This window comes from Populus alba, chromosome 2 (assembly GCF_005239225.2).
Source record: "Populus alba chromosome 2, ASM523922v2, whole genome shotgun sequence".
Lineage (NCBI taxonomy): Eukaryota > Viridiplantae > Streptophyta > Magnoliopsida > Malpighiales > Salicaceae > Populus > Populus alba.
The window spans coordinates 10,368,154-10,382,381 of record NC_133285.1 but is presented as its reverse complement, the minus strand read 5'-3'; the positions used below and the strand labels follow the sequence as shown (position 1 = coordinate 10,382,381).

General features: G+C 30.8%; 2 protein-coding genes and 1 pseudogene across 2 annotated transcripts; 2 read left to right on the top strand and 1 right to left on the bottom strand.

The window, feature by feature from the left end:
• LOC118063472 (serine/threonine-protein phosphatase PP1-like) lies at positions 1–1,711 on the bottom strand (annotated as a pseudogene).
• Positions 1,712–2,039: 328 nt separating this feature from the next.
• On the top strand, positions 2,040–2,354 carry LOC140955292 (uncharacterized). Its single transcript, XM_073407552.1, has one exon. The coding sequence runs from the start codon at positions 2,040–2,042 to the stop codon at positions 2,352–2,354; it is 315 nt and encodes a 104-aa protein (XP_073263653.1).
• Positions 2,355–5,924: 3,570 nt separating this feature from the next.
• On the top strand, positions 5,925–7,855 carry LOC118063469 (cathecol O-methyltransferase 1-like). Its single transcript, XM_035077515.2, has 4 exons — positions 5,925–6,374; positions 6,551–6,861; positions 7,262–7,326; positions 7,420–7,855. The coding sequence occupies exons 1-4, from the start codon at positions 5,971–5,973 to the stop codon at positions 7,717–7,719; spliced, it is 1,080 nt and encodes a 359-aa protein (XP_034933406.1). The 5' UTR covers positions 5,925–5,970; the 3' UTR covers positions 7,720–7,855.
• Positions 7,856–14,228: the final 6,373 nt, after the last annotated feature.

Genomic DNA, 14,228 nt, shown 5'->3' with positions numbered 1-14,228 from the left:
TGGTACAGCCAAGCTGGCAAAGAAGAACTATTTCGATTGCGAATAGATCAACATGAGGACTCTCTGGGCAAACCATAGAGTAAAACTTGCACAAACATCTCAACAAAAATCAGACCTATTCTCAATCACTACTTTCAAACAGCAAATGCTAATTGACCAGACAGGAAGTTCCCAAAGAGTATCCAACAAAACAGCTTTGGTTCCTGGGCATAACATACAGCAAGTGCTGTTGTTTTTGCACATTTTTTTTCCCTAACAATTTGCACTGCAAATTGAGTTATGTGACATTTCAACAAGAAAAAAAGGCTTCTTTCTGAAGATAAAAGGCAATGTGATAGGTATTCAAATCATTGCTAGAACCGAGCCTTGGTCAATCTCCTAATTGAAACAAGAAGAGATCCCTGAATGCCCTCTTCTCATCCTAGATCTTTCCGGCTTTTGGAGGCTTCTTAAGGATTAACTTTGAAGTGCTTGCTGGTAGAACTGGTTTTAATATCTCAAAGGAACATACTAAGGATTCGTCAACGCTCAACAGAGCACCTGCATTGTCAAACTCCCCACCATAGTTTGGAGCTGAAAATATTGTTACTAATTTTCGTTTGGCGAAGAACTCGTATCCATCCTCCACCACCTGATGACCTCGGCAAATGAGATCCAGTTCATTTTTATCCAAAAACTCAGCAACTTTATCAGGTCCAAAGGTACATGAAACACCTCGATCACTATCTGACCAACCCTAGCATCAGGATCAGACCAAAGTAGATCGCATAGGAGACCGCTATCTGGGATTTTCGGTCTTTGAATTTCCTTTATTTGGCCCAAATGTTCCAACTCTGGAGAGAGGCCTCCGTGCATGCAGAGTATCTTTTCATCAATCAGTGCAGCAACAGGGAAACAATTAAAGCAGTCGGTAAATATTTTCCATAGCCGGACATTGAATCTCCGTTTACACTCGTCATAAAACCCATATATCCTATTGATCTTCGCATCCTCGTGGTTACCCCTCAAGAGGTAAATTTTGTCGGGATGTCTGATTTTGTAGGCCAGAAGCAGACATATGGTCTCCAAACTTTGCCTCCCTCTATCAACATAATCCCTAAGGAAGAGATAGTTTGCAGAAGGAGGGTAGCCACCGTATTCAAACAGCCTCAGGAGGTCTTGATATTGCCCATGTATGTCACCACATATTCGAATGGGAGCTTTAATCTCAAGGAGAGTAGGCTGAGAAAGGAAGATTTGGCGAGCATTAACACATAATTGACGGATCTCTCCTTCAGATAACTGCACTTGCTTTCCTCCTTTTACTTATAATAACCTCCTTATTATATCATCCAACACTGCCTTATCCATCATCCCTTCCATCGTCATCGTCATCATCTTCTTCTTCCTTTCTTCTTAACTTCCAAAACAAATCAATACCCAATTCTTTAAATTTCTTATAAAGAATCAAGATTTAAGTCCTTGAACAAGAAAATAAAGGACCCCAGATGGATTTTGGCGTTGAAACAGCGAAATAAAGGATCAAATGAAGAATTTACACACACAGAGAAAAAGGGTTGGTGTATTTTGATCAATTGAAAAGAAGCAAATAAATTAAAGAAAGAGACGGGGAGAGGGGGTGGGGGGGATAATACATCAAGATAGAAGCAAATAGTAATGGATATGTGTTGTCATTTTCTTGATAAATCTTTTCTCTTACACTCCGGTGCCTTTATTCAATATGGTGTCACTTTAGCCATTCGTGATATGAGAAATAGATATTATTGAGCCTATTAATCCAAAAGCCAGCAATGATCATTGGTTTATCTTGATCGCAATTGATTATTTTACAAAGTGAATAAAGGCCTGCTCATATGCTCATGTAATTTAAAAGATAGTCAAGCAATTCATTAAAAGAGACCTAATTTGTAGGTATGGTTTGCCAGAAAGGATAGTAACCGATAACGCCAAGACTAACTTCAATGGGAAGATGATCGTGGAATTATGTGCCAAATGAAAAATCAAGCATTCTAATTTATCCCTTTACCGACCAAAGATGAATGAATGATGTTGTTGAAGCTGCTAACAAGAACATAAAGAAGATTGTCAAGAAAATGGTGGTTATATATAAAGATTGGCAGGAATGGCTTCCTTATGCTCTACATGCATATCGAACAACAGTAAGGACGTCAACTAGAGCTGCACCTTATTCACTAGTTTACGGAATGGAAGCAGTGATGTCGTTGGAAGTAGAGATTCCTTCTCTAATGGTCCTCATGGAATCTGAGGTAGAAGAGGCTAAATGGACTAAGATGCGATATGAACAGCTAAATATGATCATTAAGAAGAGATTAGCTGCAATTTGTCACCACTAATTGTATCAAAACAGGATAGCAAGAGCGTATGACAAAAAAGTTTGACTTGTCTTGATTTTCAATCATCCGACAGATCAAATAATACAGGTCAATTATCACTATAGGCGACTTGTTGCAATTTTTTTTAAAAAAACAAGCATCTCATCTTAATAATAATAATAATAATAATAAAAAGCCTATGCCCATGCTTGGAATTTTTATTTTATTTTTTCCTCACTAGAACAAAGCTTTGCTTTTGCCCCCCTTTTTATATAGTTTTTAATTTTATTTTTCAATAACCTAATCTTTGTTATTATTATTTTTTCTTGCAATCTCATCCTTCAACATGTGATTGGTGAAATTATACTTCATGTTTTTTTGTAATTCTTTTATACAGGGCTATCATAATCTCATGACATGAGTAACGAGTTTAGAAGGTTAACTTACATTGACTAGAGTTGTTTTTTTTTTTTAATTTTTTTTTTCAATTTCATCTTTCAACATTGGATTAACTGTGAATTAAACTTCATAATTTATTTTAATTAGTTTTTCGTTGGTTATTGCGATCTCACAACTCAAATCACGGATTTGAGAGGTTAACACGAGTTAACCCAAGTCAATCTAATTTGTAGTCATTTAAATACTTTTTTAAAAAATATCATCTAATATTCATTGTCTCAATATTTAAAAAGATATCATCTAATATGAATTATATTTTGAGTTCATGATTATAATTTTTTATTGTAGCTAGAAATCACATTAGCAATAACTTGATTTTTTATATTAAAAAGAATTTGATCCAATATATCATCATTTTTATAATTAAAAAAATACTATCTAATATTTATTATATTTTTATTTTATGATTAAAAAAATTTCTATTAAAAAACATTTTAGTAATGTTTAATTTTTTTACATTGAAAAAAATATAAATCTGAGATTTTTTTAATATTAAAATTAATTGTATAACACTCAAAGCTTAGCTCATGCATACTTGTATTTGGTATTTTGGTAGCTTTAGTAGTTGTAGTTTGAAAAAAATTGTTTTATAAAAAATACTTTTGGTTGAGGTTGATTTGGTATTTATATAAGTTTGGTTAAAACTGTAGTTAAAATTTAGGTTGAACAAAAAATAGTTTAATGTGTTTATTTAAGAATGCTTGTTAAATTGAGGCAATAATATATATATATATATATATATATATATATATGGTTTTAAATTTAAATATTATATATTTAACTACTCCTATCACATCATAAAATAAATAATACTTCATATAAAATATTTTTTATTGTTTCATTAAACTATTTACAATTCTATTACGTACAAAATTCATCCGAACAAGAATTACAGTTTTCATGATTTTTTGAGCGTGCAATAAAATTAGATAAAATATTATCAGGAATAAAATTGAGATTACAGTGTGAGTGAATTTAATTCACTCTACACTAGTTTTTCGGGTAAAAACAATATTGTTCACATGAAAGTGCGAGTGAATTTATAATTTACTGCACTGGTTTGTCGAAGAAAACAATATTGTTCACATTAACGTGAACAATGCCAATGAATTTATAATTCACTGCACTGGTTTTTTGAGGAAAAAAAATATTGTTCACGTTAATGTGAACAGTACGAGTGAATTTATAATTCACTGCACTAGTTTCACAGAAAAAACAAACTATTCACTTGAAAAAATAAACAGTGCGAAGTAGAAAGCAGTTGAGAATTGCTTTGATAAAACCTACATTTGAAACACGAAATACATTGGCCCCATAAAAAATAATTTGCATTTTTAACTTTACTTGACAATTGTTTGGCTGTGATTGCTTCAAACACATAAGTAACCATGCAACTATAATTATCTAAGAAAAGTAAACATCTTAGCCTGTTTGTTTTTGCGTTACAAAAGCACTTTTGAAAAAATTTGAATTTTTTTTATTTTTATTAACTTTAAATTAATATATTTTTAGTGTTTTCAAATGATTTTGATGTGCTGATGTCAAAAATAATTTTTAAAAAAATAAAAAAAAATCTTTAACATGTATTTTAATATGAAAATTTATTTAAAAAACAACCATAATTATACCGCTAAACAAGCAATGTTGTCATCTGTAGTAGGTTAATTAATCATTAGTTTACGAAATTTGGCATCATTTCCTAACTAATCACGTCAAGAAAAGTCTGGTAGGTGGATAAAGCTTTTCTATGATTGTACTAAATATTCTAACTTGTAAAATTATTCCCTTTGTCAAGCTTTTTTTCTAAACAGACGGCGGACGAGTTGCGTGTTGATTCATATAACCTATTATTCTTTTGACTATTTTTCATGATAGCTCAAAATTAAAGTTCAAATTAAATGTTTTTAACTTGATTATATACTAAAATATCTAAAAAATATTCTAGAAATGTTAATATAGTCATTTACAACTACAAATGACTGTATCAGTTAAACATTATTATTACGATTTTTTTTATTATTATTTTGTTGTAGTTTTATAAAAGTGGTTGTTTTTGTGTTAATTTTTTTTAAATTTTTTATTTTAAATAATTTTTTTTAATAATTTTATATTATTTGAATGTGATAATATTAGAAATAATTTTTTTAAATAAAATATTTAAATGTATTTAAAAATAAAAATTACTTTAAAAAGCAACTCTCACCACAATTCTAAAAAATAACTTATTGATTTATGCACTGATCAATTGATTTGAGATGAAATGAATGGTTGTTGAATTTTTTTGTGAGGGTTTTTTATATTTTGAAATGGGTTTTAATTTTTATTTTTTTTTATAACAGTTGTTGGTTTGATTTGTTTAACTAATTTGGAGTACGGCCATGGATGGTGAGCAATCTTTTTCATGAAAGAAGAGACATGATGATGAACAGATTAAAAAAGAATGCTTGGTGGAATGTATAACTTACTGAGTTACTTTTTAAAACCAGAGTTGCGAAAGTGAGAAAAAAAAATGACATTAACTAAAAGTTTATAGTATAATTTTGCCGTTAGTAATTTTGACCTTAAATTAAATTATCGACAGAAATATTTTATCAGTACATTCGTTGCTATTAAATAAATTTCTGATAGTGATTTTTGCTGCAAGGTAGGCTTGGCTTGAGTTGATGGGAGTGTGAACCGGCTTGCTGGCCACATGAGTGAAACTTGGAAGAACTCGAGAGTGAATCTTCGTTTTCAAAGAAGCTCTCCTCACTGATTTAACTCGTCTGCATCACCTATGTTGTCTGTTTATGAAAATGCAGAGCCCACCATGAAGACAGGATGACAATCTCAGTGCTTTAGTTGTCATGGTCAAGAAAAGTAAGGACTAAGGGCCCTTCTTTACCATCACTTCTTAATTTCCCTCTCCACTGTTATTTATTTGTTTACTATTTTCTTACGGCATCTTCTTTTATTTATTTGTTGTAGTTTACAAGAATATATTTGTTTTAGTGTTAATTTTTTTTTGGTACTCTCGATTAAATCGATTTTTCTGTTTTTTTTTCACCTCTAATAAAAAAATTACTCCATTGTAAACTATTTCATCCACTCTTCCATTATAAATACTTTTGAAGCCGAATATTCATAAACCCATCCGGTTTCTTCTATCTAAAATTGATCAACATCCTCAAAAAGCATTATGGCATCTTCTATAGAAAATCACGTGAGTCAAGTTGATGAAGCAAAAGATGAAAACTTTGGATATGCCATGCAACTAGCTTTGAGCTCAGTGCTACCCATGACTCTACACACGGCGATTCAGCTTGGCATCTTTGAGATCATAACCAAAGCAGGTCCAGATGTCAAACTCTCTGCTGCAGATATCGCAGCCAAGTTGCCAACAGATAACCCCGATACACCAAAGATGCTGGACCGTATTCTAAGGCTCTTGGCTAGCCACCAAGTGCTTTGTTGTTTTGTCGATGGCTCGGAGAGGTTCTACAGTCTTGCTCCTGTGTCCAAGTACTTTGTGCGCAACCAAAATGGTGTTTCTTTGGCCCCCTTCATGGCCATGATTCAAGAAAACGTCATCTTACAGGGCTGGTTTGTCACTCCCTATCTATTGTCACATTTTTTCTATTTAATTTTTGCTTGCTTCAATTTACTATAATAATGTTAGTAAACATTGTACCTCTTATCATCATTTCTCTCCCCTATCTCTCTCTATTTTGTTGACAAGGGCCGCTAGCTAATCTCAATGTTTATCCGTTTCCTGCTAGGTCTCAACTAAAAGATGCAGTTCTTGAAGGAGGAGTTGCGTTTGTCAGAGTCCATGGAGTACAAGCCTTTGAGTACCCTGGTTTGGACCCTAGGTTCAATCAGGTATTCAACACAGCAATGTGCAACCAAACCACTATTGTAAATGGACATATGCTTGAGAAATACGATGGTTTCAAGAACCTGAAACAGCTGGTTGATATTGGTGGTGGCTTGGGACACACTTTGAAGGCAGTAACCTCTAAATATCCCCAAATCAAGGGTATCAATTTCGACTTGCCACATGTTATAGAGCATGCGCCGGCCTATCCTGGTATGTTTTGTTCCTCCTCTCCTTACGTTTAATTTATGGTAATTGTTACATTTTATTCTCTCTGGTTCCGCTGATACGTGCTTATGTTTCCGTCATTGATTAAGGTTAATCAAACAATGTGGGGAAATTAAATTGACATATTGAGAGAATTTAGGAAAACATGATAACATGCTCCGTATTCATTAACGAATCTGCCTGAAACTTCAAACCTCGTACGATCAAAATCTGAAATTTCAAGTGCCACAATCTAAAACATGACAGGCCACACATATACTTTACCATAAAAATGTTCTCAGTGAACCCAAAAGAAAAGAAGAGAAGTTTGCAGAGAATCACAGGCTTTATAGGACAAGGAAATTAAAGACTAGACAATGAAAGTGGGAACTGGTTTCTCATGCAGGTGTGGAGCACGTGGGAGGAGATATGTTTGAAAGTGTTCCCAAAGGAGATGCCATTTTCCTAAAGGTACCAAAATTCTGACAGCATATATATAATCTACTTGCTCAATTTTAGACACCAAAATCACTAATAACGACTAATGGATATATAATCTTATAGTGGATACTCCATAATTGGAGTGATGATCACTGCTTGAAGTTGTTGAAGAACTGCTACAAAGCTATTCCAGAGGATGGGAAGGTAATTGTTATGGAATCAGTTCTTCCGATCACGGCCAAGACAAGCCCCGCTGCGAAAGCGATCTCGCAACTTGATGTAATGATGATGATGACTCAAAACCCAGGAGGGAAAGAACGGACTGAAGATGAATTCATGGCCCTGGCCACTGCAGCTGGATTCCGTGGCATCAAATTTGAAACCTTTGTTTGTCATTTTTGGGTCATGGAGTTCTTCAAGTAGATTACTGCTTAAAATTGCGTTTTGCAGAAATTGGAGTATGCATTACCAGTTTCTACCAGAATTGAAGCGTTCATGACTGCCCGTGTGGAACGATATTTATGGAATAAATAAAATAGCTGTTCTTCAGCTTTTAGCATTCCCAAGATAGAAGTTTGATGAGCTACATACTTTGCAAATAGACTACTTTGCGGATCATTTTTTTTTCCATAAAAAATATATAAAAAAAACTAATATTTAAAAGTGTTAGGTTTTTCTGCAAAGATATACCTAAGAGTTTTGAGTTTGACTGCAACGTCTGATCTAAAAGTAATATTTATAGTATTAATAATAACATTAAGCTTGCATGACCCAAGTTTAAGTGGGTTTAGCTACAATACCAGACCCAATAGCCTTGGATGTAGGTCTTGCTGTAAGTTCATGTAAAAAAATTAACGAGTTTATCTAGAATTAATTAGGTTAACCTATCAAATTAAGTTAACCCGTCAAGTCCAGGATACGTGTTATGAAAGTCTGATAATTAAATATAAAGAAATTTAACATCAACAAACTAAACTAAATGAAAAAAATTAATTAAAAAAAATTTGGGTTAACTCGTCAAACCAGGTTAACCCATCAAACCCGGGATCCGTATCATAAAAGTCTGATAACTAAATTTAAAAAATAAAATTAACATTAACAAACTAAATCAAACAAAAAAAATCATTAAAAAAAACAAAAAAAAGGAAGAAGATAGTTAAATAATAATAAAAATTATTATTATATAATATATTAATAATAAGTGAAAGGCGCTAAAAAAAAAAAAAGCTTTCAATCACTTATGCATAAATAACGTGAAATAAGCTACATTGCTTTCCTCACGCGTTTTAGAGTATTACTTAATATTGTATTTTTGTTGCAACAATGCATTTATATCCATGTATTAACGTAAAAAAAACTCCTCTCAATTAAGCACTGTAAAAGGATTTATGAACAAATGAATTATACTAGAATTTCATACAAATTAATATGTTGAATAATAATAAGTGGTGATTGTGGATCCCAAATAATTATAAATGATTGGTGTATATTATGAGTGTTACGTTTAGGCATTGGAACTAACTCTATACTAATAGCTGAAAGGAGCTTCATTGTTCATGAATCGTGATCTCTTCATTTTTTTCTTTTCATTTTTTTTTAAATTTTATTTCCATATTTTTTGATTGAATTCTTCTCTTACCTAATTTCATCTTATAAAATTTTAAGTTATTGTAGAAAGATAATATTTAAAGAGAGGACTGTAATGTAAAGCATGAAAAAAAAAAATGCATGACCAATCTCAAAAGTCTTAAAATTTTAATTTTGATTCAAAATTTTATTTTATTTATTTTTTAGTCCTTTGATTTAAGAAAATAAAGAAAAGTTGCTAGAAAATAGTGAAATTGAAAGAAAGTTGTCAATTGGTTACATTCCATACACAAAAATAAAAGTGATCTTTGTGTCAATAAATTTTTCTTCTTGAGAATAGTTCAATGAAGATGGCATCTCCTTGTTTTTTAGAGTATATTGGGATCCATTCATTTTTTTATTCAATTGGTTTTTATTTTAGAGTGATTTTGGGATGTTTTGAGGTTGTTAAGTGCTCTTTTAAGGATCATATTATATTTAAAGGTGTTTTTAAGCAGAAAGAGTTGAAAATTAGGTTTTTAGAGCCCACAAACTTATCCTGATTTTCAATCATCCGACGGATCAAATAATACAGGTCACTTATCACTATAGGTGACTTGTCACAATTTGTTTTTTAAAAAAACAAGCATCTCGTCTTAAAAATAATAATAAAAAAGCCTATGCCCACACTTGGGAATTTTTATTTTATTTTTTCCTCACTAGAACAATGCTTTGCTTTTGCCCCCCTTTTTTTATATAATTTTTAATTTTATTTTTCAATAAACTAATCTTTTTTATTATTATTTTTTCTTGCAATCTTATCCTTTAACATGTGATTAGTGAAATTATGCTTCATGTTTTTTTTTTTAATTCTTTTATATAGTACTATCATAATCTCATGACATGAGTAACGAGTTTGGAAGGTTAACTCACATTGACTAGAGTGGTTTTATTTTAATTGTATTTTTTTTTAATTTCATCTTTCAATATTGGATTAACTGTGAATTAAGCTTCATAATTTATTTTAATTATTTTTTCGTTGGTTATTACGATCTCACGACTTAAATCACGGATTTGACAAGTTAACACGAGTTAACCCAAGTCAATCTAATTTGTAGTCATTTAAATAATTTTTTTAAAAAAAATATCATCTAATATTTGTTGTCTCAATATTTAAAAAGATATAATCTAATATGAATTATATTTTGAGTTCATGATTACAATTTTTATTGTAGCTAGAAATCACATTAGCAATACCTTGATTTTTTTATATTAAAAAGAATTTGATCCAATATATCATCATTTTTATAATTAAAAAAAATACTATCTAATATTTATTATATTTTGATTTTATGATTAAAAAAATTTCTATTAAAAAACATGTTAGTAATGTTTAATTTTTTTTTTACATTGAAAATAAATAAATATGAGATTTGTTTTAACATTAAAATTAATTGTATCGCACTCGTAGCTTAGCTCATGCATACTTGTGTTTGATATTGTAATAGCTTTTATGGGTATGGTTTCAAAAAAATTGTTTTATAAAAAGTACTTTTGGTTAAGGTTGATTTGGTATTTATATAAGTTTGGTTAAAACTGTAGTTAAAATTAGAATTGAACAAAAAATAGTTTAATCTGTTTAGTTAAGAATGCTTTTTTAAATTGAGACAATAAAATAACTATATATTATATATTTAACTACTCCTATCACATCATGAAATAAATAATACTATATAAAAAATATTTTTTTATTGTTTCTATTGTTACTTTTTTTTGGGTTCCCCATAAAAAATACAAAAAAATATATATTCGAAAGGAAAAAAAAAAAAATAGGAGTGAGAAAAGGATGCTGGAACTCCCATAAAATGGCTAGGAATTGGTTGAGAAGGTTTAAAAATACAAGAATTGAAAATTTGATATTATAAGAGCCCTGTTGACAAAGAAAATTCAAGTTGAGAAAAAAAAAAGTCTATAATCAGATGTTTATAGATTCAATTAAATTTTATCTAAGGTTTAATTGAATTTATGGAGGGTTTGATTGCAAGAAAAATAGATTTTTAAGTCAATTTAGGCTTTTATTGGATGAAATTAAAGTTCTAGGATCCAATTATAATTTTAAAGAGTTGATTTGACCAAATCAAGGGCTTAATTGTATAGTTATTGAAGTTTGATGGCCAATTAAGGACTTAATTGAAACAATCTGAAACCAAGGACAAAACCAGAAAAGGCGCTAAAATCAAAAGATCCAATTACACCTTTTCCCGGGGGGTTGATTACAAAATAGTAAAAACATCTAAGGACCAAATTAGAAATATCATTTTAAAATTGAAACGGCGCCGTTGCATTAAGAATTACTGCACACTGCTCACTGTTTTCAAGCAACGGTTTTTGCGGTAAAAACGGGAGCGGTGGAGCTGCAATCAAGGGCATGTCTCACGGCTGATTTCCTCGCCACCATAATGCACGCCGGTCGTTACCATTTGCCTGCCATAACGCATGCATCCTCTGGCTATAAAAGCCAGAGGAGGGACCGACCAGGAGGGAGAAGGAGGAGACGACAGAGGGAAAAGAGAGGCAGAAACACAGAAAAAAAAAAAGAACGAGAAGGGAGGAGAACAGGGAGAATAAAAGAGCCATGAAGGAGAACTGTGGAGCATATGGAGAAAGAAAAAGAGGGTGGGAAATCTTTTGAAAAGAATGAAAAGAGAGATAGACAGGGGGAGAGCGTAAGGAAGCAGAGGATAGAGAGGAGAGAAACAGAGAAGGGAATGAAAAAAGCAAAGAATACCGGGAAGAAGGAGAAGACAGAGAAGAAAGGGAAGGAACCGCAAGAAGAACGGAAAATAGAAACAGAAAAACCAGGAAGAACCATAGGAACCAGAAGAAAAACAAACGAAAAGGTGAAGATAGAAGTCCAAAGCTGTTGTTGCCTTCGTCTTGCTTCCAGGTAAACTTCTCCAACTTTGCGGATAATGCACAAACACTGTGCACTTTAAGATTAATTACATCGTGACTCTAGCAGGCGTGCGTGAACCTTGCGGGTAGAAACCTGCTGGGTCCAGCCCCGCCACATGGGCCGGGCTGGGCCCAGCCTGAAAAAAACATTTCTTCAAAAATTATTTTAAAAAAATTTGTGATTTCCCGCAATTTTTTTACTTCATTTTGATTAATATTGATTTTTATTTTTATATTGTAAAGATACAAATTCGATATTAAAATACCTAGTTTTCATTAAAACATTAAAAAAATTATTTATTTTCATGCATACAACCAAGTCTCTAAAAAATAAATAGAAAAAAAATCATATTGTATTTTTATATAACTAAGAAAAATTCAAAAATATGTATTAGCATGCATTTTGGCTTTAATAACCAGTTTATTAAAGTCACGAGAACTTGGCTAATATTTCAAAAATTTCAAAAAAATTATTTTGTTTTCTTTTAATATCTGGGGTTACGATCTTATACGTAAGACGTATTCTAGATATTAAATTTCTTTTGTTGACGTCAGAATTACCCGATAAAATAAGGATCTCCTTACCGAGGAGGACTTTTCTTAAACCATAGAGGAACCAACAACTAGAAAACACGACAAGATCTTAGATTTTATCAGACAATAAAAGAATACAACTTACCTTAGGTAGGGTGTATTTGGAGTGCTAATACCTTTCCTTTACACAACCAGTCTCCGTACCCGATCTCTGAGACCAATTAGTGTTCCTAGTGACAAAAATACTAGGTAACGACTTCTATTCTATTTTTCTACTAATAAAAAACAAGAATTCCTTGTCTCCCCATATTTGCCGCATTAGATAACATTTTCAGGGTGAATGTTTTCGCCGCGACGCCGTACACATGCGACAGTTTCATTAAATTATCTACAATTTCTTTACGTACAAAATTCATCAGTTTCCATTATTTTTCGAGCATGCAATAAAATTGGATAAAATATTATCAGGAATAAAACTGATATTATAGTGGGAGTGAATTTAATTCACTCTACACTAATTTTTCGGGTAAAAAGAATATTGTTCATATGAAAGTGTGAGTGAATTTATAATTTACCACACTGGTTTGTCAAAGAAAAAAACACTGTTCACATTAATGTGAACAATATTTTTTCAATGTGAACTGTGTGAATGAATTTATAATTCATTGCACTGGTTTTTCGAGAGATAAAAAATAATGTTCAAGTTAACGTGAACAGTGTGAGTGAATTTATAATTCACTGCACTGGTTTCTTGGAAAAAAAAATTGTTCACTTAAAAAAATAAACAGTGCAAAGTAGAAAGCAGTCGAGAACTGCTTTGATAAAACCTACGTTTGAAAAGCGAAAAACATTGGGCCCCATCAAAAATAATTTGCGTTTTTAACTTTACCTTACGATTGTTTGGCTGTAATTGCTTCAAACGCAGAAGCAACCACACAACTCTAATTAGCTAACAAAAGTACATGTCTTAGTCTGTTTGTTTTTGTGTTTCAAAAGACGATTTTGAAAAAATTTTAAATTTTTTTATTAACTTTAAATTAATATTTTTTTAGTATTTTCAAATTATTTTGATATGACGATGTCAATAATAATTTTTAAAAAATAAAAAATATCATTAGCATGTATTTTAATATAAAAATATATTTAAATAACAATCACAACCATACTAACAAATAAGCAATATCATCATTTGTACGAGGTTAATTAAACTCCTACGAGGGTTATTACATTAGTTTACTAAATTTGGCATCATTACCTAAGTGATCACGAGAAAAGTGATAGGTGGATATAGCTTTTCTATGATTGCATAAAATATTCTAACTTATAAAATTATTTCATTTGTCAAGCTTTTTTTTCTAAAAAGACGGCGGACGAGTTGCGTGTTGTCTCATATAACCTATTATTCTTTTGACTATTTTCATGATATAATTAAATGTTTTTAACTTGATTATATACTAAAATATCTAAAAAATATTCTAGAAATGTTAATATAGTCATTTACAACTACAAATGACTGTATCAGTTAAACATTGTTATTAGGATTTTTTTTATTATTATTTTGTTGTAGTTTATAAAAGTGTGTTTGTTTTTGTGTTAATTTTTTTTTTTTTTTAAATAAATTTTTTTAATAATTTTATATTATTTTAATGTGATGATATTAGAAATAAGTTTTTTAAATAAAATATTTAAATATATTTAAAAATAAAAATTACTTTAAAAAAACAACTCTCACCACAATTCTAAAAAAATAACTAATTGATTTATGCACTGATCAATTGATTTGAGACAAATGAATGGTTGTTGGATTTTTTTGTGAGGGTTTTTTATATTTTGAAATGGGTTTTAATTTTTTTTTTTTTTTATAACAGTTGTTGGTT

Excerpts from the sequence above, each read along its gene's own strand:
- LOC118063469 (XM_035077515.2), top strand. The coding sequence starts at position 5,971 with ATGGCATCTTCTATAGAAAATCACGTGAGTCAAGTTGATGAAGCAAAA. Across the intron at positions 6,375-6,550 it reads AACGTCATCTTACAGGGCTG|GTCTCAACTAAAAGATGCAG; the intron begins GTTTGTCACTCC and ends GTTTCCTGCTAG. Across the intron at positions 6,862-7,261 it reads GCATGCGCCGGCCTATCCTG|GTGTGGAGCACGTGGGAGGA; the intron begins GTATGTTTTGTT and ends TTTCTCATGCAG.
- LOC140955292 (XM_073407552.1), top strand. The coding sequence starts at position 2,040 with ATGAATGATGTTGTTGAAGCTGCTAACAAGAACATAAAGAAGATTGTC.